At 37.5% G+C, this 25147-nt stretch overlaps 2 protein-coding genes across 3 annotated transcripts in view; both read right to left on the minus strand.

The window, feature by feature from the left end:
• Positions 1-725: 725 nt before the first annotated feature.
• LOC139129416 (adhesion G-protein coupled receptor D1-like) lies at positions 726-13585 on the minus strand. 2 transcript variants are annotated; one of them, XM_070695050.1, is made up of 7 exons: positions 13371-13585; positions 7704-7770; positions 7127-7218; positions 6570-6696; positions 4675-4716; positions 3576-3794; positions 726-3105 (listed from the first exon to the last, which is right to left on the minus strand). In XM_070695050.1, the coding sequence occupies exons 1-7, from the start codon at positions 13526-13528 to the stop codon at positions 3028-3030; spliced, it is 783 nt and encodes a 260-aa protein (XP_070551151.1). In that variant the 5' UTR covers positions 13529-13585; the 3' UTR covers positions 726-3027. The 2 variants fall into 2 exon arrangements, with proteins under 2 accessions (XP_070551151.1, XP_070551149.1); XM_070695048.1 differs by having other exon boundaries at positions 726-3114.
• A 1855-nt stretch (positions 13586-15440) lies between these two features.
• LOC139130278 (latrophilin Cirl-like) overlaps positions 15441-25147 on the minus strand; it is a 28401-nt gene continuing 18694 nt past the window's right edge. Inside the window, exons 6-11 of the mRNA XM_070696030.1 lie at positions 19594-19707; positions 18715-18796; positions 17692-17853; positions 16641-16749; positions 16183-16288; positions 15441-15523 (exon numbers count right to left, since the gene is read on the minus strand). Coding sequence (XP_070552131.1) covers positions 16187-16288; positions 16641-16749; positions 17692-17853; positions 18715-18796; positions 19594-19707 — 569 coding nt within the window. The 3' untranslated portion in view covers positions 15441-15523; positions 16183-16186. The remainder of the gene's footprint in view (positions 15524-16182; positions 16289-16640; positions 16750-17691; positions 17854-18714; positions 18797-19593; positions 19708-25147) is intronic.

Below are 25147 nucleotides of genomic sequence, written 5' to 3' on the forward strand. Positions count from 1 at the left end.
TTTGTTTTCGTGACACAATATTGGCGGGAAAACGATTATCGAAATTTACAATTTCATTTCTGTTAAATTCTATGTACAGTGTTTATGACTTCCATAGATTATATTAATGGTTGACCCCTTTAGATGGTATATGTAACAAATAAATGACTTGTTAAATAGAATTACCGGTATTACATTGCTCCCTAGTCTGGTTTCATAACATTTTCTACTGTGTTGTTCGGAGGACGGTTAGTCCCCTTGACATGACAGGGTGGCAGGGCAGGGCAGGGCAGGGTCGTTGCACTCTTAAGTCGCGTTTTGTCGATAACGATCAACATGTTTCATAAAAATAATGTCGACTATCTGTTTCAAGGGAAAGCCAAAGCAGTATAGGTGATTCTGAAAAACAATTTGGAAATAATTTCTCAACGACTGATTTTACATCTTTTCTTAGCGGATACCGGAGCGGGCTGGCAAACTTTTATCGACTTTGGGCGGGAAGTTTCATTCTACTTGCCCTCAACTTCTATAAGCTGAGTATGTATGTATGTATGTATGTATGTATGTATGTATGTATGTATGTACGTACGTACGTACGTGTGTATACATATGTGTGTGCAAGCATGTCGGTCTCTCTGTCCGTCTCCATGTAGGTGCCTTTTTTATGTATCTACTGCATAAATGTATGCATGGTTAGATGGGTGGACGAATACATATGTGCAAAAAAGAGATCACAGAATCATGACTGTAAATGAATTCAGCCTTTTATTGTGCATTTATGCAGTACACGATATCGAAAATAAAGATGCATGTTTTCAATGTCAAGGGTGATACATTTCGCAGAGACGTACAGCCGATAAGACTTCTCCGTTCACTCGTTGTAATCTGAACTCCGCAGCCAAACGCTCCACTTCGTGAGAAAAGCCCAAGTAAGAGTAGAACTCGAAGCTTAAATTTGTCAATCGCTCCCCTAGCTTGAGGTCAGAGTTGAAATGGGTTAATTAATCACCCTCATTAAATGTAAACGGGTTTATCAGATCTCTTTCTTTTAAAAATGAGTCATGAAAAAAACAAGCTGTAAATAAGGATACCACGTGATTGTACGATTGACTTGTATATTATATTTTCGTTCGTTTTTTTTTCTGAAAATATTTTTCACAAATGAAATGAAGATAACTAGATGGAGATAACGAAACTCATCTTTTTACTTAATTTTTTTAGTTGTAGTTCTAAAATTGCTTTCAAGGCAGGACATAGTTGAAGAGATCTTGCAGTCTTGTTATTCCTGGGATTGGTATAAGTCGGGAGCTTTTTAGGAAGATAGAAAGTTTATAAGCATCTACGTAAAGCAATAAATAAAGGTTTCATTCAGTTTAGAAATGATAAGAGAAATATAAAAATTAAAAGGTTCGCACTTTTCACATTTCACATATGAATTGTCCAATGCAATGATTCGATCAATCTTGTTACAGTTATGGTACAGCAATCCGTCTGAGATTGTGTGTCATGCAATTTTATGCTGCCTTTTATACAAAATATCGCAAGGTTTGATACAGTAAAACGAAGTGAAGCAAAACGTGTGAAAGAGAGGGTGCAAGTCGAGACCATGCCCGTATTTCGTGAATATATATATATCTCTGAAGTTGGTGTAATTGGCTGTGTGATGCAAAATTTGCTTAAGAAAAATAAATGACATTTCTCGCTTATGCCGTCAGGTTGTATTTCAACAGAGTCGACATTCCTATAAAATGTTTGTAAATAAGGAGGGAAACGAATTAGTAACCATTCAGCCAATAAGAAAAGAGGCATTGTCCTCTGAGCCGATGAAAACATCGCCTCAGTTTTCACCGATGAGAACAAAAGATTACTTTCAGCCGATTGGTCACTTGGTCTATGCTAATGAATAGGCGCTCCAAGTGGGCAGGACGGCTAATCTTCAAGCTTCAAGGAAAAGGCAACTGCATTTTTCATGTTTGTGCTTCCTTTGAATTCTGATGTTCTACTTAAACGAAGATTTAAACGCATTCGTTCCTTTATTTCAGAATATCGCAATAGCTGCAGTACCTTTTAGCCATTTCATTGAATAACTGGATCTCGTCAGCGCTCTAGAAGTTTAAACTTACGAGGAATCGAATTTGAAACTGCAGAAGTCAAACTCACAAACATTGAACTTATATGATGCCATTCCAAAATGTCAATAACTTCCACTTGGTGGGTAATGTCAATGACTAAAGTACACAAAATATCTCTCAAAACAATCGATATCCAATAATCGCTTAATGTTCGACTTGGAACCGACGCCATTTTGGTAAGCCTATCTGCGCATGAGCAAACGGGTCACGTGAGCCTTTCTTCGGCCCACTGACGTTACTGGTACGCCCACATGAACACACAGTGCTCTCTGTCACGGTGAAAAAATATCAGAGAAATCGTAATTCGACAGTTTTTTTAATTGTTAACGTGACAAAACGTCAGAAGGACTATCTGCCATCATGGTCCACCGTACATTCTTCCTGTATTGGCACACGTGTCGATTGGCAATATCAATGCATGGCGACCTTAGCACTTTAAAGAACTGTACAACATTGTCAAGGCTAAAGAGACGGCCACATTCCTGTTGCAGATCAATTGTATTTCCATCAACGCATCACATACCACACATAAACTTTAATATTCGTCGTAGAATTCCCTGTTTCCAGAGTTGCTGTAAACACTACGGTTCTATAAAAGAGGTATAGAGTAGGTTACTAATGAAATGCTCGGTGTGTTTCCTGTTTAGGAATGCCCCATATAGATCCGTTTGAAATGAACTTGAATGTATAGACAACTTCAATCCAGCTTCTGTAAATGACTCCAGTCAATTCCAACAAACGCTGCACGATTACATGTAAGACCCGCTGGCCATTATCATACTGTCAGTGTCTTTCGGCGGAATTCAATTCGCCCATACTTTTCATAAAAAACTGTCAGCCATCAACATGGTCCATCTACAGGCGAGTCGTCCAAAGTTGGCCTCAAGATTTAACGTTACATGAGGCAGTTGCGTTATCACGTCGACGTTCCTTGGGTCTGCGAAGGCGTTGGAGACGGGACTGGCCTCTTCAGGGGTATAACCAACGTCTTTTTCTGAAAATTCTGGAAAAAAAAACAGCATGTCATTTTAATAACTGTTATTTTGTTAATAGTCGTTCGGTAACTACGTTCCACCTCGGATGTAAATAACCATAATTCATGTATCGACAGATAAAAAAACCAAAACAAAACAAAAAAACCAAAACAAATATACGACCAGACAAATACTACAAAAAGCAATCATATATACATACAAACATATATAAGCAAGCATGACAACATACATACAAATATACAGGTAGGCATGCAGATAGATAGATAGATAGATAGATAGATAGATAGATAGATAGATAGATACAGACAGACATACAGACAGACGGACATACGTACGCACGTACACTCTTACAACACACACCTAATCATAAGTACATAGTTACAGTTGTACGTCCGTACATACAGACACGTAAAAACTCTACAGATCTGGCAGAAGTATAATAAACAACTTATTTACAGTCTACACTCACCAGACGTCTTGCAGTTGACGATGACAGGGACGCGGTCGAGTCATTTCTGTTGGTGGCGAAACTCTCACTGGCCCTGCTGCTGAAGCTGGTCATGGAACTAGCCCTGAAGTTGTTGGGGCTGGTTTTGTTGGTCTCGACTTTGTCATTCCACGCCCTACCTGACGAGTCATGGACGGCTTTGTGGTTGTGGCCAAACTTGCTACGGTATAGCGTTTGCACCTGTTGTCGATTGGAAAAGGAGAGAAATCAATAAAGCGAAGCTGTGCACAGGGGTAAAGTTTTTCTCCCACGAGGTAGAACTTTGTAGAATGAGAAATTTATGAACATTGTGGAGCACACTAAATAATGTATTCGCATCTTATTGGAGGATATGAAAAAATATACGGAATTTGCATCAATATAAATAACTTAAATCCACCGAGACGTGTGCTCAATCCTAGCTCCCCAAATCAAAGATGTAATTACGCCTTCCCTGAACACAACACACAGATATACTCTCTCTCTCCCCCCTCTCTCTGATAAAAACAAGGCGATCTGAATAAACTGACACATAATAACTGAAAATTATCACAAGTTGTCACGGACACGGCTGTCACGCTATTCGGCATGAGTGGGCGTGGCTATATGTACCGTATCGCAGATTTGTGACTTTCTTCTCGTCCTATTAACCGTCCTGTTGATTTTGTCCAGGTGCATTAAGCTGGTTTGCGCGACAAATTTGAAAGACTTAAACTATTTTAATAATAACTTTCTTCAAGAAAACTTTAAAATCACGAATAAAATAATTCAGGGGTCACCGCAGAAAGTTTGATACTAGATAAACAAATTCCCCTATAGTTACCGATATTTAAATTTCTAAATATAACGGCCATTCCAGTATTGACTCTGTGGGGAAAATTGATTTCAGATTTTCACAAAAATAAACCGGTGAAGACATGAGTTATCCCACTGCTTCAACATGAGCCCTTACAAGTGGTAAACAAAATAGCACTGTAAAAGTTTGAAAGTGCGAATATTTGTCCTCAGAGACGCATTCTACCGTTCTCACTGTGAAAAGCTCTTTCTGAGCTAGTTGTTTTGAAATCCATTTCCTGCTTACCTGATTATCTAGCACTCCGTAGAAAACAAAAATAACCATTCCCTGTAAACATAGAGACACGACATCAGAGATTCACATACACACGTAAAGTGAATTCATGTCACGATATAGTATCGATTGAAGCGGGAATTTCGTTTTCACTTTAGGAAACCAGTTGTGTTGTCGTATCAACAACTTCGGGGCAATTGCCCGGAGAAAGGGATTCCGATCGTACGTACAATGAAGTACAATCTAATTTACTCCACATTCCGTGGCCAAATTTCAAGAAAATTGCATATAAAATACATACAATCTAATTATATCCACGTCACACTCCCTTTCTCTGGCTTTTTGAACCAATTCAAGTAAAATGGACTAACATGTGATTAAATTTACGATTGTCGAATGTTCATTTGATCGTACCAGCACGCCGTTGGTTTGTGATTTACTTGAGCAAACATTTTAGATTGCATCAACAAACGAGGATCAACATCTTGCTGCCCATCAGTGATAATCATTGTAGTTTACTCGAGAAAATTGCAATTTTAGAGGGATTTAAATGAATGAATAACACGCAGTGCAAATAAAATATATGTCAGACATACAGACAAACACACTTCGACGAACACATTCATTTTGGCGACGAGGTAAGGCTACATTTACGAAGGCTTCCTTATTTTGTCTGATCAACAAAGCGCAGATCACTTCAAAGTTTTCGATTAAGCAAATATTGTACCAAAGACTAACACAATTGCAAGAGAAGAGTATTCAAATAACTGCTAACGACTCTTTCGAAGTTAACATTATTTGATTTTTATACAATACTAAGTGCCCCTTGTGTGAAATGTTTGTCTGGGGAAAAACCAACTGGATGTAAAACGTATCAAAAATATTAGCTGAGAGTGGGGGAAACTAGTTGCCGTATTTCTAAAGGCTAAGTATCAATGTTTGTGGCATAAATCATAGCGTGTGTAAGATATTGGCAAAGTGCATGCCAGCTGAACTGAAATCATGATAGTCAGTTGCAGTCGTATGCACTTTGAGAATGACTGATCTCCGCGTTTACTTTAACCTTTCGAAAGGAAAATTTTAAACCGTTCTCTTTCATAATCAGGAATAATAATCGTTTTTCTCAGTAACATCGGGTATGAGAGATGCACATCACCCAAAATTAAACGATATTTGAAAGTCACAATTTCGAAATGGATTTTCACTATAACAAGACGACGAAATCTTCAGTCGCCCTACAACTCCGAAACTATTCCAAACACACGATAAACTAGTAGACTATAATAAAATTATTTGAGACAACGAAAATCCGTCAAGGACTGGTCGTTCGGAGAAGCGTTCGGATAGGGGAGGGAGGGGGATAGTGGTACCGCTTCTTTTACAAGGCAACGTTATGTAATATTGTCATCCTCAATAAATCGTTGTACCAACCCTGTATAAAGGTTGGCTAAAATAAGTTTGACATAGTTTGACATTTAAACAATTACTTGTTTCCTTAAGGCAGTCCACGTGTTCGTTTCCGCAATGTTCATAAACAAGTTCGTAAATTTGAGAATGTTATTAAGATAACCTCTCGTCCAAGCTAGAAAAGTAAATTATACGGAAAGTCTTGTCCGTCTGAACGTGCTTGACAAAGCTTTTTATAGTGGTTGGATAGTTATATGAAGGTCACACACATTATAATGTGGTTATCAAATGATACGTTGCTCTGTTAAGATAGTACAATATCACAATGGCCCTTTGTTATTACTGTTGCTACCAAAAGTATCCCGTGGGGTTGATGGCGTAATTGCACCTTGTATGAGACATCTGCCTTGTACCGCTGTGTAGTTTACACTTTGTCTACCGCTTTAAACTTCGTTTGTCTTGATAAATTGGAAATGAAATGTAAAAATGATGGTTCTTACCTGTATTATGTAAGTTAGAGCAAAAATTGCATAAAGTGCCTCGCTTCTCAATTCGATGGCGAACGCTTTCAGAGTCCACGTGATCATCAGCAATGGCAGTGTTATCATTGGGGCTCGGAATGCATGTCTTTAATAAATGTAAAAACAAACAAAAACGATCATTAATCGCTGAAAGCAATTGGTTTCTAGTACTGAACTTTGCACGGTGATCACTTCTTTTTATCCTTGGTAAGGCGGAATTTTCATTGAGTAAAGTTTGAGCAAATGAGCCCTTTACTTTCGAGGCGTATACTACCTTATAATGTGCCGTATAACATAAACTACAATTGATATACAGTGTCTGTGAGTCCTACTGGGAGGATGAGTGACGTCATGGCAGCTGCATCTTAGCCCAGCTGCGAGTCGCCGATAACTGTTTAAAGGTCAACTAAACTTTCCGCAATTTCAAGTAGATTGTAAACCCTGAACGTATAAATGGCAAAATTGTGGTTGGTTTCCGCAGTAATGCCCATCAAATCCTAGTAGAAGTTTACACTTTCTACCGTAAGTTTGCTTACTTCAGCTTCCCCATCTCTGCTGCTCCTTTCTGATCGGTTTTCTTGATAGAGAAGTAGCCATGGACCGATGAGTACGTCACCACAAAAGTAACCTGGAGGGACGACATTTGAAAAATATAGAATATCATGGTTGCCATGCAGCCCTATGTCTTTTAAAACGTTTGTTCACGTGCGACCATTTTCGCTAAATTACTGTCAATTGATGCAAAAAGATAATGCCCACAATCTACTCATTGAAGTATCCAATGCCTTTCAAGAGTAGAATTCAAACTAATCTACCCTGAACTAAAGATGGACGACACTCTGAAAATCTAACCACAATAACCACGAATTCCACATAGTTGCCACATAGTATAGTACGCGATATGTTTGTTGGTTATCATAAGAATCGCTTTCAACAAAAAATGTGAAAAAATGAAAGGAGATGAAGGTGTCTTCGCTGTTCTCATCACTGAACTCAGGGAAAAGACCATATCTCCTTAGCGTTTGTAGAAAATACAAATTACACTGTCAATTTATACCAGTATGGTTGTCCAGCCCATTAAAAGAACGGTTTAAAATGAACCTTTGTACTCACAAGAATGACAAACGCCGCCGGTCCAATGAAGGCATAAATCACTTTATTCCATATACTAATCCAGCAGCTAAAGGATACAAAAAGCGTAAATTCATTAATTAAATTATTCGTCGTGTCATTCTTTTGGTTAAAATTCATTCGTATTGGCTGAATGAAAGCGTATAGAATGTTTATAGAACGTGACAATCTGGGTGAAAGTTGGATCTTTGCCGCCCCAGATATCATAACCTCAATATGTAGTACATGCATTATTATGGGAACATGAGCGTCTCGGGTGGATCTCTCATCGTTCAGCAATGCCAATACAAGATGGTATACATATAATTGTCAATTGATTATCAAACAGCTTAAGGAATAAAAGGGTTTAATCTGAATCATGATGAAAAAGTTAAAGGATTCGGAGTAATTATAACACGATTGGAAATATTTTGGGTTTATAGGATTTTGAAAAGTTTGTCAAAAATTATTGAAAAATAAGGCACAAGACCATAATTTGTTGCTACAGACTAAGGTAAATTTCTTAATTTTGTGCAGTCTACTTGGCAACAAAGTTAAGTTAACTGCTTTTTAATAAATCTAGTCAAATTTGCTTTTTTTGCAAATGTAAATACAGTGAAATAAACAAAAATTTTGCAAACTGTACTTATCATATAATTCTGCAGAATGTTTTGAATCTTACAAATTTTGATCCTTTATAGTCCAGTCAATCTACGAGATTTTGGCACCCAACCCACCACAAATTGCAACAGAATTTTTTTCTTCGGAATGCATTTTGGAGAGGTACCCAGAACAACATATCAAAAGTTTACTCGAATCTCCCATGGGGAAATATGTCTAATTTGCATAAATCAAAAATGGCTGCCGACCGTCCTACAAAATAACATAATTGGCCATATATCACATGTTAAACAAGCTATTTCAGTGATTTCAAAGTCTGACACTACGTATTTGGCACGAGGGATCATTTTCGAGATATTGTGTTGTGTATAGGTACTTCGTTAATTTGCATAATTCCAATATGGCGGTTAACATTCCTAAAAAATACATTTTGGTGCTATAGCACGTATTAAACAAGCTATTTCAGTGATTTTAAGGTTAGAAGTATATATCTGTGGCACGGACAAACAATTTTGGAGATACAATGGTTTAAGTAGGCACTGTGATAATTTGCATAAATCCAATATGGCGGCCAACCTACCTACAAAGTATGTTTGAGGTCATACACTACGTATTAAATAAGCTACTTCAGTGATTTTAAAGTTTAAATATATTTCTTGGGGATGAAGGAACACTTTTGGTGGTTCAATATCTTAAAAAGGCGCGTTGATAATTTGCATAAATTAAATATGGCTGCCAATTTATGTCAAATTTTTAATAGGTTTTAATATAAATAATATTCTGGTATAATTTTTAGCACAGCGAATCTATCAAGAAGAAACTGTTAAGTCCTTAGACATTTATATTTAAGAAATGTGAAAAGTATGCTACAAATTAAGTTATAAGTAACTATCCATTTCAGAATTAAAGTTTATTTTGATAGGTGTTTTTTGGTACCTGAATGTGTTAAAATACTCCATAAATATACTGCATTTTGAAAAAAACGTGAAAGCGAATTGGCAGACTTACTTTTATGACTTAAAATGGATTTACATAAGTATATGCTGATGCGCTTTTACTATTGAGATGTAAGATAGTCATGCGATTTTATAATAATGTTCTGATTTTTCTGTATATGGAAACAGTAAATGGTTGTTAGTCGTCCGAATTATTCTCTTACTGAAAGTAACATTGGATTCATCTGTGTACGGCATTATTTGTAATTTGTATGGATGTTTAATATTGTACTTTGTCAAAACATGTACTCTGTATATAATGTTTACTGGGTTTTTATTTACAAAGACGTTCACAAAATCTTTAGTTTTTTATTTATACTGAATTCCCTTCTTATGGACGAGTGCATCTTTAGAAGACCCCCTAGATGAAAGGCAAGGAGTCATCACATATAATAGCTAAACTACAATAAACAAAACAGCGCTAATAAAAATGCATATACAAAAATAATTTGATCAAAAATAACAAAGGCCACAATATACACAAATTAAACTTAGCATTGCTGCAAACAATGTCAGACTCATAAAAATCTTATCAATACACATAAAAATGAAAACTACATGCTTAGCAAAGGCTTAAAATTCATTCAAACACCTGATCAGCCCAACAGAATCCAACTGTTACGCGATGCAAAGATGTACATCTGGAAAAATGACACTTCGGTATATTATGAGACTTAAACAAATCATGAAATTCTATCTAAGAATAAGAAGATAGCAATCAAATATTTGATAAACAATAGCTCTAGATGCTGATCATAACATAAGAAAATGTCACCAACAAATGAGAGAACAGCGATACTACACAAAGTTAACAACAGAAGGCAAAAAACGGACAACAGAAGAAATAAAAAACCTAACAAAAAATGTACGATATCTTAATCTATTAGACAGTAAATACAGACACCACTTTCATACCTCCTTCCAAAAATACTCAAAACTCGATCACGAAGCATAAAGTTCATAAAACGCTCGATAAGTGGACTCTGAAGTCTTAACTTTAACATTTCGAAACAAACGTGGAAATACAACAAAAATACATAACATACACAAACATATTAATACAGAAAATTGAGAAAATCAAGTTCTAAGCAATGCGACTTTGGTAACATTAGACAGAGAGTAAATGGAAGTACTAGTACATCACATAATGAAGCATTTGACTCAGTCAACGAAGCATTAATCTGGAAACGTTACAAAACGATTGCATGATCGGAAAACCACAAAAATATATGCCAGCCATGCTAGAAATAAATTATAGAAACAACAGGTTTGAACTTAACAATGAATTCTGAAAACAAATATGTGGGACGGTGCTGTATGGAGTCTCCAGCTTGACTGGGTATAGCTGATATTGCATTTCACGATACAGAAATAAGAATAATACAGCAACATACGTAACAAATATCTTTTGGCTGACATTCTGAGATGGAATATTTCTTTATTCGAATGCAACACAAGCTCAATGAATTTAAATCGAACATCTTCAACAAAATGCATCAACTGTTAAACTTTCGGTTGAAACTCTTATCAAGAAATAACATATTCGGGCCAAATTGTCTATTATAAAGGTCACCGACACAACAAAGAAAATTCTCGGCAGCGGAATACACAAAAGCAACTGATACAATCCAGTTAAAACACAGAAAGCCATTTCACACTACGGCAACATTGAAGGGCTTCATTAAAAGTGAAACATTTGGGAACATTAGGGCATGCAAAAACAAAATGACTTTACATAGAAAGTAACATACTGTAGTGAAAAACGGACAAGACCGGTACCGACACAACGAAAACGGTAAATAGAACATATCATCGGAGGAAAAGTGCGTAAAGCAAGGAGGCAAGTCGAACGAATAGTAGCAAATGAAACCGAAGAAGAGAGTCTATTTTTCACAACAATGAAGTCCATACATCAGAACTAAGAGAATCAAAGAAGCCCTGGTTTGAATTTAAGAAAAAGTTTAAAGAATCTATTTCCAAAACAACAAATTATAATACAGACAATGCACTCAGAAATCACTAGACCTCACAATCCCACCGAATGTCCTGACTTCATATAAAATAAGCAAACACAATTACTATCAGACCGTTTTTAAGTGACATAATACACAAAAGTGTCATTTTCCAGATGTACTTCCAGATGAACTCGTCCATAAGAAGAAGGTTCAGTCTACATTAAAAACTAAACATCTAGTAAATGTCTTTTCTTTACAGTAAACATAACAGATTACGTGTTTCAACACTCTATAGTGTTAAACACCCATACAACTTACAATAATGTCGTATACAGGTGAATTCAATGTTATTCAGAAAAAAATATTCAGACGGTAACATATTTGTAAATAGTCGTCATATATATAGAAATACCACCATTATAATTAAACACAAATGTCCAAGGACTTAACAGAACCAGAACCTTATTTAATTTGGCAGCCATATTTAATTTATGCAAATTGTCAAACCCTCTTTCAAAGCAACGAAACTCCAAAAGTGTTTCTTCATGTCCAAGAACTATATTTAACTTTAAAATCACTGAAATAGCTTATTTAATGTGTGGTATATGACCTCAAGTGTACTTTGTATAAATGTTGGCCGCCATATTGGATTTATGCAAATTAACGAAGTGCCTGTGTAGAATTGTACATTCAAATTGTTTGTCCATGCCAAATAAATATACTTTTCACTTCAAAATCACTGAAATAGCTTGTTTAATACGTGCTATAGGACCAAAAATGTATTTTTTAGGAATGTTAGCCGCCATATTGGAATTATGCAAATTAACGAAGTACCTATACACAACACAATATCTCGAAAATGATCCCCCGTGCCAAATAAGTAGTGTCAGACTTTGAAATCACTGAAATAGCTTGTTTAACATGTGATATATGGCCAATTATGTTATTTTGTAGGACGGCTGGCAGCCATATTTGATTTATGCAAATTAGACATATTTCCCCAAGGTAGATTCGAGTAAACTTTTGATATGTTGTTCTGGGCACCTCTTCAAAATGCATTCTGAAGAAAAAAATTCTGTTGCAATTTGTGGTGGGTCTAACCCTATTTTGACTGGACTATTACCTGTTTTTGATATATCACGATTGTCAAATTGCGATTTTTCGAAAGTTTTAACCACTACTTTGTTTGACTGCTGATAGTACATTGTAAACTCTCCTATTTTGCTAAACTGTCATTTTCATTGTGTGGTAGATGTTCAGGAAACTAAGGTATTTCATACTTTTGAAGTTAGTACCTCAATAAGGCAAAGTAAAATAGTTAAAATTGTATTTTTTTATTCTATTTACTTAAAACATACAAGGAGTTCAAGTAGCTGGTGAAATATTTGTATTAAAAAGATATTTTGAAATTGAAAAGTTGAAAATGTCTAAAAATTGTTCATGACAACACTACCTTATATTTTCAAGGCCACCTTGAACATGACCCTCTATTTTTCAAGGCCACCTTGGACACATAACCCTCTATTTTTCAGGGCCACCTTGGACATGACCCTCTATTTTTCAAGGCCACCTTGAACATGACCCTCTATTTTTCAAGGCCACCTTGGACATGACCCTCTATTTTTCAGGGCCACCTTGGACATGACCCTCTGTTTTCTAAAATTACCAAAACTTGGGAAATGGACAAAACAATAATGACAATTTCAAAGAAAACAATAGGATCTGTCATTTTGAAATGGTAGAAATCTATTTATTGTGCAAATGTATCAAAAGTGTTGGGTACCCTATAGCTGAAAGTTACAATATTACAGATTACCCTTAAAAATATGTGATTGCAAAAACAGAAGAGTAGATGAGCTTAAATTTACTGAATAAACCAATATTACTACAAATCTTATTATCCCAAAATATTTCCAATCGTGTTCTATGTAAGTGGCAGCGCATGTGAAACTGTATACGGTTCGCGAATACACCACATTGACTGCCATGCGCTCAGTCGAAAAGAACCAGACAGGAGACGCCATTGACTAGCGTAAGACGTCACCAGGAGTGGCGTATCGCACAACGCGAACAGTGCTGACGTTGCAATATATACTCACTATTTATCGTGCCCGTACTGATCATGCTTCAGTCCCGCGGCGCTGGCCACGACGAGGAGAGGTGTGACCCATCCCAGAAGGCAGTAGTGTGAGATGGTGGCCGACGTAGCCGAGGCGTGGACGATCTTCAATTGCAAGAGGACGGCTTGTGCAAGCATCCAGAAAAACACAGATAAATATAGGTAGTGCAAGAGAATCCCCACAAATCTGCAAATCATCTGTAACAAAAAGAGAGGCGGCATCAAAACTTGTGACCTGGTTTACGCATTTGCTGTAACCAAACCTGCTCATATAAATCCGAGTGGAAACCTAAAGCAAGAATCGCCTTAGAGACATATATTCGGACAATAACAATGTTACAGCAATTTGCTGGTCGACCACTTGTGAGGGCTTCTTTTAAGGCTCTTGGAATAAATGAATTTTCATCGTCTTATTATTGTGAACATCGACTTCAAAATTAAATTTCTCCCGGGAGCGTACATACGGATGACGGCCATTTGTATTTCAATTATTACGCATTTCGTTTCCCGAATGCTAAAATTTGAACTATGAACTATCCCGCTGACTTTGATTTTGAAAGAGAATGGTCACAAGTTTTCTTGTTGAAAGTTTGAACTAAAGATTTTACAGTCTTAAGGCGAGTACTATAAATTATGATCACAAGCAGCAGTGAGAATTTGATCGCTAAAATATACCTAACAGACATTAACTTTTGTCTTTACGTCAAAGTTAAGGTCCAGCAAAACTAATCTAAGCTTTCCGCGTTCACAGGTGGCAAAGGAAAAGATTCGTTTAAAAATTCCCTCCGGTGCCCAATACTGACAATCGAAGAGAGAGTTTGGAAGGTAATTACGTAATAACTTCGGACTGACAGAATGTTTGCAAATCGGAAGAATGTTGTCTACACAGTCCACTGACTGGGAAATCACCCGTATTTAACGTGTAAGGCTACATTTCCGTCGCCGTGACAGCAGTTCTACTAAGCGAGGTACCTGTAGATCGATTCGGGCATTTGAAAATATCCCCGGTCTGAAATGAGGCGGATGGAAAATGGCGGGCGACCTCGCGTCCACGCAGATTTGCTTCCAGGAGCGTAAACAGTGTCAGCTAATTTAGCGTAACATTTCACAGACTTATCGATCGTCAATTCCCGGGTAATCTATTTACTGTAAGTCCTTGTCGAACTTTTCCACCCTGGGAGAGACATTTCGCCAAATCCATCTGCGATAAAGGCAAATGCCAAACGGTGACAGCGCTTTCAAGTCTCAAATTTAGCAGACGACACGCAGCTTAATCTGTTGTAAAACGAACGGTGATAACCACTCAACTGTGGGAGCCCTTTCACCATACGCAACTTTTAATGTTTAAGGCGCGAAAATTATAGACTGCACAGTGTCATTTTCAAGGCTGTTAGTCTTCCGTAAAGGGCGATGCACTTTTCGCGGCGCATCAAATAAAACATTTACATAAAAGAATCGGCATTCCGAATGTCTCTGCGCATTTTTACGTCTGAGTTATTCTATGATGATGACACGTACGCCAAGACACGCGTTCAATAGCCAAAATAATCTCAAAAGAAGTCATATTTTACCGCCTTCAAACAATTTGAAATGTGTTCTGCGAACAACGGAGCAAGCCTTGTGCTGTGGTGGGGTTTACGTGTGAGTACGTGGCTCAGATAATAGTTCTGACTACTACACGGAATGTGTACTGTGCAGTACAATTTTCTGATCAGTGAACTTTTTTCAGAATCGCTTCTCAGCTTCGAATTCGGATTCGAGTTATATTAGTTTTATAGACAAATCTACAAAATTGGAGCTTTCAAACCAAGATTTGCAACTAGACCGTGTTAATTCTCACACTATCGTGATTATTCTGTTGTGAACATTACTAAATATAACTTTGTGGAGGGATGGGGTGGATGTGACAAGGTCACGCGATATTACTGAAGGGTGATCTTGCATAGTTCGAATGTTATTTCATTTTGTTTATCACAGCAATTTTGTCCGCTGGGGACAAAAATAGTAAATTTTGCTGCCTTTAGAACTTACCTGATTTTCTGTGGGTTTATCCCGGACAGAAACGTGATTTGGCCGATTATGTAGGTCAATAGAAAACATTTTACAACCAGTGCCCAGTCAGATTCCAAACTTCTGTAATCGGAAAGGACGACAACCAAAGACAATAGTAAAATAGACAGTCAGTAAGATAGACAGACACAGACAAACAGGAGTACAAACGAAAGACAGCGAGAGGAAACAGCGAGAAATTAGTGACATTAAAGATAAAAGAAGAACAGAGACTCTACATTGAATGGAAAATATATTATTTATGGTTTTATCTGACGATCTGTGAAGCTTTAACATATATTTTAAATATTCATAAAAATTCTGCTATCAATTAGAAAGAGCTTCGACATTTTGTTGCCATCACTTCAAACTCGTACGTGATTAACGACCGAAAGTGCGCCATGTGCGTCGTGTAAAACCGATCAAAAACGAGGGCGTTCGACAGCTTTGAGCAAGTCTCGTCGGTGAAACTCCCAGCTGATTGCAAGGCTTAGCATTTAGGAGTTAGCTCATTCGATTCTCCGATGGGCGACCAAGGGACGAATGGTCGACTTGATCAGAACGCATGAGCTATTTCCACGCCAACGGCACACGAGAGAGAGAGAGAGAGAGAGAGAGAGAGAGAGAGAGAGAGAGAGAGAGAGAGAGAGAGAGAGAGAGAGAGAGAGAGAGAGAGAGATTTTACATTTTAACGGAGGGCGCTAACAACGTGGCACAGGAAATGGCAATTCTGACGCACTCACCTATTTACATATAACAAAAGTACAAAAGTTGCCACCAAAATAAGAGTGAAATAACGACACCAGTCACCATTATCGCGTTGAGAGGCACTTTGAGTACAGTATCGTCCTAGAAAAGAGAAAAAGGTTAAATTAGAGGAATCACTGGTATAATATCGATTGAAGTTGGTGTTGTAGAGCCCTTGTGAAAAGTAGGAGACACATTTTGTCTTGGCCTCTGAAGCGAAGAGCGAGTTAGACACTTCGACGTAAAACAAGCGTCAATCTTCAAATGCTCAGTACGTCCATTCAGTGAATTATCACTATGGAAACCGAACCGGGCTGCATGTCGTGTACTTCAGCGAGCTGTGTCTTTTACAGAACGTATCAGTAAATTTTTGCCACTTTTCATTTAAACGGCTCCATTCGTGCGCGAACACTTTCACTCATTTCTCAACAACTTCAAGGAGTGCTGTACTCACGTCATTTAATGTCGTCAGCAAGGCGAAGTTGGTTGCATGGTGACAGTTGCAGGTGGTGACGTCACTTGTCGTTGACACCGTCTCGCACTCACTATCGCTCCACACACTGCTGGAAGAAAGAAATCATAGAAAATGCTTAAAATGACAATGATATACATCTAATAAAACGTACATTATGCTATCCCGGATAGATGAATGAAAGAGAGCATGGAGGTATATGCACATATTTATTTATTTATGTGTGTCTGCCTGCCTGCCTGCATGTATGTATGTATGTATGTATGTATGTATGTATGTATGTATGTATGTATGTATGTATGTATGTATGTACGTACGTACGTACGTACGTATGTATGTATGTATGTATGTATGTATGTATGTATGTATGTATGTATGTATGTACGTACGTACGTACGTACGTACGTACGTACGTATGTATGTATGTATGTATGTATGTATGTATGTATGTATGTATGTATGTATGTATGTATGTATGTATGTATGTATGTATGTATGTATCTATCTATCTATCTATGTATCTATGTACGTTTGCAGCTGTCTGTATGTCTGTTTGTATTCATGCATGCATGTATGTTTAAATATTATTTGTATCGTATAATTTTCATGTTTTGTTTTGAGCTGCTAACTACTCTCATGGCGCTGTTCCCTGACCATGAAGTTGATATGTAGTTTACGAAAAGATATCATTAAGCGGAAAGTGCAAGCTTATCATCAACAGCTTTTGAAGTGTTCTCACGATACAGAAACTTAGGCCTATATACATTAAACAAAATAGGTCACAAATGATAATACGATAAAATATATATTTATAAGCATATATATATGTATAAACAACTAAAAAAACAACAAATAGACATACAAGAGATGATTAATTCTAATCTTATATATATATATATATATATATATATATATATATATATATATATATATATATATATACTATACTAGCAGTTGATAAGTACATAAAACAACTTACACACAACATATAAAAAAATAAACAAATAAGTCAATAAATATGTCATTTGTTTACCTTGAAGTGAGAGAGACGTCCAACAAGGCACACACCGGATTATTTCCAGCTTGGTGATGAGAAAACCTCAACGTGATTGGTTCGTTGAATGGTTGTACTTGCGTAGGATGTAACGTCACCGATACTACGTCACTGTTGATTTGCCCGTCCTGGTGGGCCGATCTGTTAAAAGAATGAATATTAATTAAGAAGAACAAGGAAAATACTCGTGTTTACAGTAACCCTACCAAGTCTACTTATATCCAGCCTTAACTTTTGCATATTTTGAAAACTTAGAGCAAGAATGGTGAACTTTCATTGTGAATGTTTTGTTGAAAAGTGATAAAAATGAAACAAGTAAAATAAACATTAAAGAAGGAAGATGGAAATAGTTCTCTGCACACCAAGCCTGTTAATTGGAGCCAAGTTACGGTAAACAAACACATTTTTTTTTATTTTGGACTGACTTATTCAGTGACAATTACGTGTGTATGTCGGCGGTTTTAGTTTAAAGAATTATGTCTCAGGGATGAAGGCGCCATAGTGAGATTCATCGTCAATTAGCAGACATATGTCGGAGGCAGGGGGTAAGTACGGTTGAAACACAGCAAAGGTACGAGGCAGCCTGCTCACTGCTGCGCTTAGTGGGTAACGATTTTTACGTGATGTGAGTACGAGCTGCCATTTGTAACGTAGTGGTTTTCGTGAAAAGTTTTGAAAAATCGTGAAAGTGAGTCGGTCGAAACACTAGTTTACTTCCCTGGCATGTAATTAATAACTTATTCAATGATCTTGTAACTACTAATTCATTATGCAATTACGATATTCCAAATTAAATTAAAAATCAAAATATCAACAACTTGGAATATCTCGCAAGACTGAGGACAACCATAAAAAGTGTGGAACAGAATGCTGTTATGAACTTAGCAGGGTGGAAACCATTTAGATACTTAGGATAGAATAAACTAAACACTAGATAGAATTCGATTTTTCCTGTTATGCGATAGTCTGATCAACTGTTAAATGCGCAATTCTCCGACTTACCTAGCGTTGATATCTGTGCTAGGTAGAAGAGACGACGCACTCTTGTACCAGACAATGCATGCGGCAGTGTGCCCGGACGTGTCTGCAATAAAAGCGGGAATTTTAAGAGAACCTCGACGAAGTTGAATGTGAGGCGGCGGGAAATACCGCGCGTGCAGTTATTGAGATGTAACGTTTTGTATGAATGTCAGTTGCCATGGTGAAGTATGAGTAGCACTAAATATACCTTGATTAGTGTGAGATTTGTCACTGCGTGTCTGGGCATTTATTGCGCCTAGAATGTGTCAATTCACACCTGGCCACTTAGTGATATTAAACCTGATCGTAATTATTTTGACAATTCACGAGCCAAATATATTCATCGCTTAACCCCACAACTTAGTTTGTATTGTCTCAAAGTCGACTCAATATATATATATATATATATATATATATATATATATATATATATATATATATATATATATATATATATATATATATAGACAAGTTGACATACAGAGTAGTTGAATACAGAGTATTTCACCTTCTTTTTTCTCGGGGAGAACCCCCATTTTTGCGGACACAGAGTGTAGAATAAATGATATACTTTTGCTAGAATAGTTTTAAAGGATGAAGTCTAGATATAAATATCAGACAGAGATTGTTTTAAAAGGCTTTCTGAATAATCATTACACATAGATGTCGCTTTCAGCCTCTCCCTTGTACGCCACTCGATTCGCACCGGAGAACATCGCACGTATTCTATCAGGGGTCATAGATGTTCAAAAAGTGACTTATTACCCAGGAAATATCTTTCTTTGCCATTAAGTCTGGAAATTTAAAGCCATCTTTTTTTCCCCCCGAATCGAAACATCGACTGCACGCAATTATTTTTACCTGCTTCCGTGAAAACTGCTACGGGCACTGTCGCCTGATTGGCGTCGCTATTGCTGTTACTCGGGAAGATGAACGCTTCGCTTGTATTGGCTTGAAATACCTCTATAGCAACATCTGCGTGAAAGAGAGCGAGAAAGAGTGCATTAAAAAAAAGAGAGGTTTATATTAAAAGATGTTACTCATCCGGTGTATTCATCAACCTAAAGTTAGACGTTATATTGACCATACATCACCAATATGCCCCGGGTACTCGTCCCGTAGATTCGCTTCTAAGATGTTTTATGGCCGGTAAAACTCTCAGACAACTCCTGCTCGACACAATATAGCTTTTCACATTATTAACCCCTTCTAGTGAGCTCCCTGCGGAAGTGAGAGTTTCCCTGTCGTTTTTGTCTGTTTAACACTTACAATGAACGGAAGATACGTGCCAAATGATGAAAAGAGCAGTTTCAGAACTTGTAAAATCGATGTTCCGAAACACTCGCCCTTTAAAGTATACTTTCTGTTCATTGTCGTGATATCCTAGTTACGACTGTTTTGTATTTGGTTGTATTTTTTTGTTTCGTTTGAAGCGTCCGCGCCACTTGGTATGCTTTATACTGCGCCTGCGTCAACTTTGTGTTGGAACTACCAAACACTTTACCGACACTTGAACTTCAAAGTGGCACATGTTCTCCTTGTTAGGCCTAACTCTATTTGGTGATATTGAAATTCGTAATTTCCAGTATCACACGAGAGAGACGGCGAAAGGCTCCATAGGCTAAAAAATGAGTCCATATATCACAAAATATCTGTAAAGTCTTAGAAAAATGTGCGCGTCCGAAAATCTGTTTGCGAGGCGTATTTTACCTTATAAGGTTGTACGCGCCTCGAAAGTTAAAGACTTAAACTTTGGCTAAAACTTTCCTCAATGAAAGTTTCAACCACGCTGTTACCAAATCAAGAATAAAATCGGGGTCACCCTCAAAGTTTGGTACTCGCGAATCAAATTTCCTGACATTTACAGATATTTGAAATATAGAATGGCCGCTATACTCATGGGGAAATATAAAATTTTTGCTTTTCGAAAGAATGAGACGGAAATGATTTTTCTTACTCAAAGAGCTTAAAAATGAGCCCAAATAGGTGGTAGATCAGAAAATAATGTAAAAAAGTTGATAGACCGAATATCTTTCCCCGTGACGCATTCTACCTAAAAGCAGGAGAATTTTTCACTTAACAGTTTGTCCATCTTTCTGGTGGTCTGTAAGTTACATTGTCGATTTTGAAAAATTACAAACAGTTTTAAAAATTCGCACTGGACTTTCAAATCATACTCCTGAGCAAATTTAATGGAGATGTAAGACATAAACAGCGTCTATTTAACCCTTTGAGCGCCAAGTCAATTTTTGTAGCCATTATAAACTGTAGCCCAGTCAAAATTTTTTTCAGATTTTTGCCAAAATTTTGATAAAAAACTGAAGCCAATAAAATGTGATGTCTGTTTGGTCCAAAATTATCAAAAAATTATAGAAAAATTTATAAACATTGGTAAAATGTTGCACTGAAACTTTGATGGGAAAAATTACAGCAATCAAAGGGTTAATTTGTAAGTAGATATGTACAGAAGACGATGTAGAACTCACTACCAAAATTTCAATACAAAGAGCTAAATCGTCAAACCAAGTAAAACAATAAACAGTAATGGGTTCAAGTTATCATTATCATAATTTTTTTCCCGAGGAGTTTTTCGACAATTGAAATACCAAAACAAATTAAACTCATACACTCATTCTGGTTGTATTGGGCTGTTCTTCATTTCTTCGCCGCGGATAGCCGGGAAATCCTGTAGAAGCGTGATACCACGGCTACAAAGGATAAAGTTGCCTTTCTAATTTTTTCAAAGCTTTGTCAATTTTGAAAAGTGCATATCATATGACAGTCTGGAACAACATTGTCTACAGTTTGAAGGATTGATAAGCCTGCGCTATTTTTTTCCCTTTGCAATGAATATGATAAATGTTCTAAATGAAGATATTTCTCTCGTCGGAGATATCGATTTTTCTTTGCATTGTTCATCCGTTTATCTACTGATAGCAATTAAGGAAATTGGTCGGACTTTTTCCATTCACATTATGCCCGCTAGCACTTATACAAATTCGATAGAACCGCAAAGAGACGATAAAAAGTAACGGAAAAAGGGAATTAAACCCGCAAACACAAATAAAGAGCCAGCGAAACCAACAAACACAACAAAGGGACACATTCAAGACGTTACATAAAGATAAAATAAAATCTTTAGAGAGTAATTTGAACTCATGATATTTAACCCTTCGAGTGCTGTAATTTTCCCACCAAAATTTTATTTCAATCTTTTACCAATTTTTATGAATTTTTCTGTACTTTTTTGATGATTTTGGACCATATGGACATCACATTTCATCGGCTGCAGATTGTTATAAACATTTTGGCAAAAATCTGAAAAAAAATTGACTGGGGTATATTTTTCTATGGGCGACAAAAATGACTTTGGCGCTCAAAGGGTTTAACCGCAACTTTTGGCTGAGGTAAGACGCGCAAAATCTAAAAGCAAAGGTATAAAGGGGGAAATAAAAAGCCAACAAGATTATGAAAGACAAGCAATAACAACCCGCATCTTAACATCCAAAACAAAAGAATTAAAAAAAATCAAACCGTTTCAGACGACAACAGTCTACACAGTTTGATAAAAGCTTCTCATATTTTAGTCACTGCGGCAAGTGCTTTCCAAAATATAAATTTCCTAATCCGCAATCTAACGTTCTGAAGTTCAGGCTAACGACTACTATGCAACATAACTCAAATACCTAGTGTCAACGCCGTTACAATAAATATCAACTTAAGGTAGTACCCGCCTCAAAATTGAAAGACAAAAACATTTCCTCAAACTTTCCGTGGAAAAGTTTTTTTAAAACTATTCCCTTCCGAAGTCAAGAATTAAAACCAGGGTTCAGCTGCAAACTTTGGTACTAAAGAAACAAACTACCGTCACAATATTTTCCTACTCATAGAATTCAAATGGCGCCGTCCCTGTGTTGCCTCTACGCGGAAAATTAAATTTTCGATTTAAAAAAGAAAGCCACGATAAAAACTTTATTTACTCCATGAGCCCCCATCCCTACCCCGAGAAGTGGTAGACCAAAGAAGTTTTGTAAACATGTGAGAGTTCGAATATGTGTCCCCAGGGAGCATTTTACCGTAAGGCAGTATGCACCTCGAAAGTGAAAGACTTAAAACTTTTGCGCATATTTTTCTTAAGGAATCTCGTAATCATTCTCGTTCAAAATCAAGAATTAAAGTCTGAGGTCACCGTGCAAATTTTGGTATAGAAACAAGTAACCCAAGATTTACTGATACTTAAATTTCAAAATGGCCGCTATCCTTGCGTTAACCCTATGGAGAAAACTTCAGTTTTCGAATTTCGAAAAACTGAGCCGATGAAAAGTTTTCCTTCACCAAGAGCTTTAAAATGAACCTCGACAAGTGGTTTATTAGAAAAGATGTAAAACTTAGAGAGTCCGAATACCTGTCCCAGAGGCGCGTTCTACCTTAAAGGTAGACTGTCACCTGTTCCAATTTTGCCACAGTATACCATGGGAAGAGAAAATCTAACCAATAACAGATTTTAAGCGGGTGGCCGCTTTTTAAAAACAGCGCCCTCAAATGGGCATTTTGAATATCAAGGAATTATGCCCCTTTGACTATATATGGACACAGGTGACTGTATACACAGATTACAGGTGACTGTATACCTTTAAAACGAACGCGCAAGTTCAACTGTGAAAGGGGATGCTAGCCTGTGTCCTTGTTGGGGAGAGGCAAGCAATTCGAAGTAAATATTTAATAGGCACCGGGTTAGAGAAATATGTTTTTCGATTTTCATCATGGCTAATACATGTTTAAAATGCAGTGGACAAGATAAGATTAATTTCGTCGGACCTGTTTGTCTTAAATGTTGAAGTTTGCCGGCATTAACAGGCACTGCGGTGTTGCTGATCGGGTTGCGGGATATTTATTAAGAAAACATCAACGCCAGGGTGTAGCGATTAGGATCTATCTCCGACATTCTGTGGCTCGCATTTCATCCAAGACGCGACTAGGGCTTGGGAACACCTTCTAGATCTAAGTTAAGTAGTTTTAGCGAAATAAAGACCTTTCTTGCACAATTACAAACCTCAACTAATGCGAAACACATCCCCGCGGTGAGAATTTAATATCATCGATGGGTTTCAAAATATCGCCCGCAGAGAGAGCATGAGAATTCCTCTCTTTATCCGTCTCGTGGCAAGTCTCGGCCTCTTTACAAAACTGGCTATAAATGGATGTTTAATCCGAGCTAAAAGGCTGTAATGGGCGTTTGACGGCGGCTCTGTGTTTGAGAATTGTGTCATGATTGCGGCTAAACAGCGCTGAATCTAAAACGACGTGGCAAACAGCGGGAGGCGACGTTCGACATGCCGCCAGCTATTCCTGAATATTTCACGAGACGGTCTTCCGAGTATCCTAGCTATCTCTTTTTTGTTCTCAAAAAAGACGGCAATCGCTTTATACGAAGACGCCGGGTTTGATTTGTTTGGTGTACCACCAAGGGACCTTGATTATCTTGATCTCGTCGAAAGGAAATCTAACATTGCGATTGTTTGTTGTTCGGAAAAAAGCGCGAAAAGCGGCAATATTCTGCTTCTTTCAGTTGAACCTCGTTCCCCGCTTTACAAATCATTTCCCTGTCTGAGATAACTGTGAGAAAGTCACCATAATTTTTTATATGCGTATCAAAGCATTGCGTCATGTTATGCAACCCGTAAAAAATGGGGAAGGGGGGTCTTGTCAGTAACCGTCTCTCGGCCAGGGCAGTCATTCATCGTTGATTTCATTTCCGAGTTGGCGTGTTCACCTCATCTGACGTTTGCTTGGCAGTCAGAAGCTATTACAGCAATCAAGGAGGTCAGCTGCCACTTGATGAAGAGGCGACTCATCAAAATCTCAATTTCCGATCACGTCCTAACCTCAAAACAAAGCTTTAATTTCCGCGCTTTTGTATTTGCCACCGACGGGCAATTTTGCCTCTATTGCGAACTCACGCGCCTGATGCGAGCACACAAAGAGTATAAACGATGACAAACGACGGGATCCATTACCCCAACGAACTGTAGGCCATTCACTTTTGCGAGCAAGGAGAAGCTTGGTCGTCTACATTCTCCTCGAAGATCACAGAGAGGGCACTCACCCGATCCAGAGTTTAATGCGTTTATAAAATGTTGAAGATATACCGACCACAAATACTCATTTCAAGTGCGAGGTCGGTACAACCAAATCACGCAGTCGCAGTAACATTTTTTCCCTGTAGTTAGTTATTTTTTGTTAGGGCAGGGGGAGTTAAAGTAGATCGCTTCTACTAACTCGTGAGGTCAAATAAGAAGAGAAAAGGGGCGTTTCGCAAGCTTTGAAATAGCGAAAGGTTTCGTCGATGTGACTTCCCCTGTGAGTAGCGGGAACGCGTCTGGAAGTCTCCGGCATGTCCGCTTTCGCTGTTGTC

This window comes from Ptychodera flava, chromosome 3 (assembly GCF_041260155.1).
Source record: "Ptychodera flava strain L36383 chromosome 3, AS_Pfla_20210202, whole genome shotgun sequence".
Lineage (NCBI taxonomy): Eukaryota > Metazoa > Hemichordata > Enteropneusta > Ptychoderidae > Ptychodera > Ptychodera flava.

What these genes read in the sequence shown, in the direction of transcription:
- LOC139129416 (XM_070695048.1), bottom strand. Translation starts at nt 13,528, where the DNA reads ATGCTTGCACAAGCCGTCCTCTTGCAATTGAAGATCGTCCACGCCTCG. An exon ending in ACGGAGTGCTAGATAATCAG is followed by an intron (nt 3,795 to 4,674) that starts GTAAGCAGGAAA and finishes AATCGACAACAG; the next exon opens with GTGCAAACGCTATACCGTAG. An exon ending in CGTCAACTGCAAGACGTCTG is followed by an intron (nt 3,115 to 3,575) that starts GTGAGTGTAGAC and finishes TTTTTTTTCCAG; the next exon opens with AATTTTCAGAAAAAGACGTT.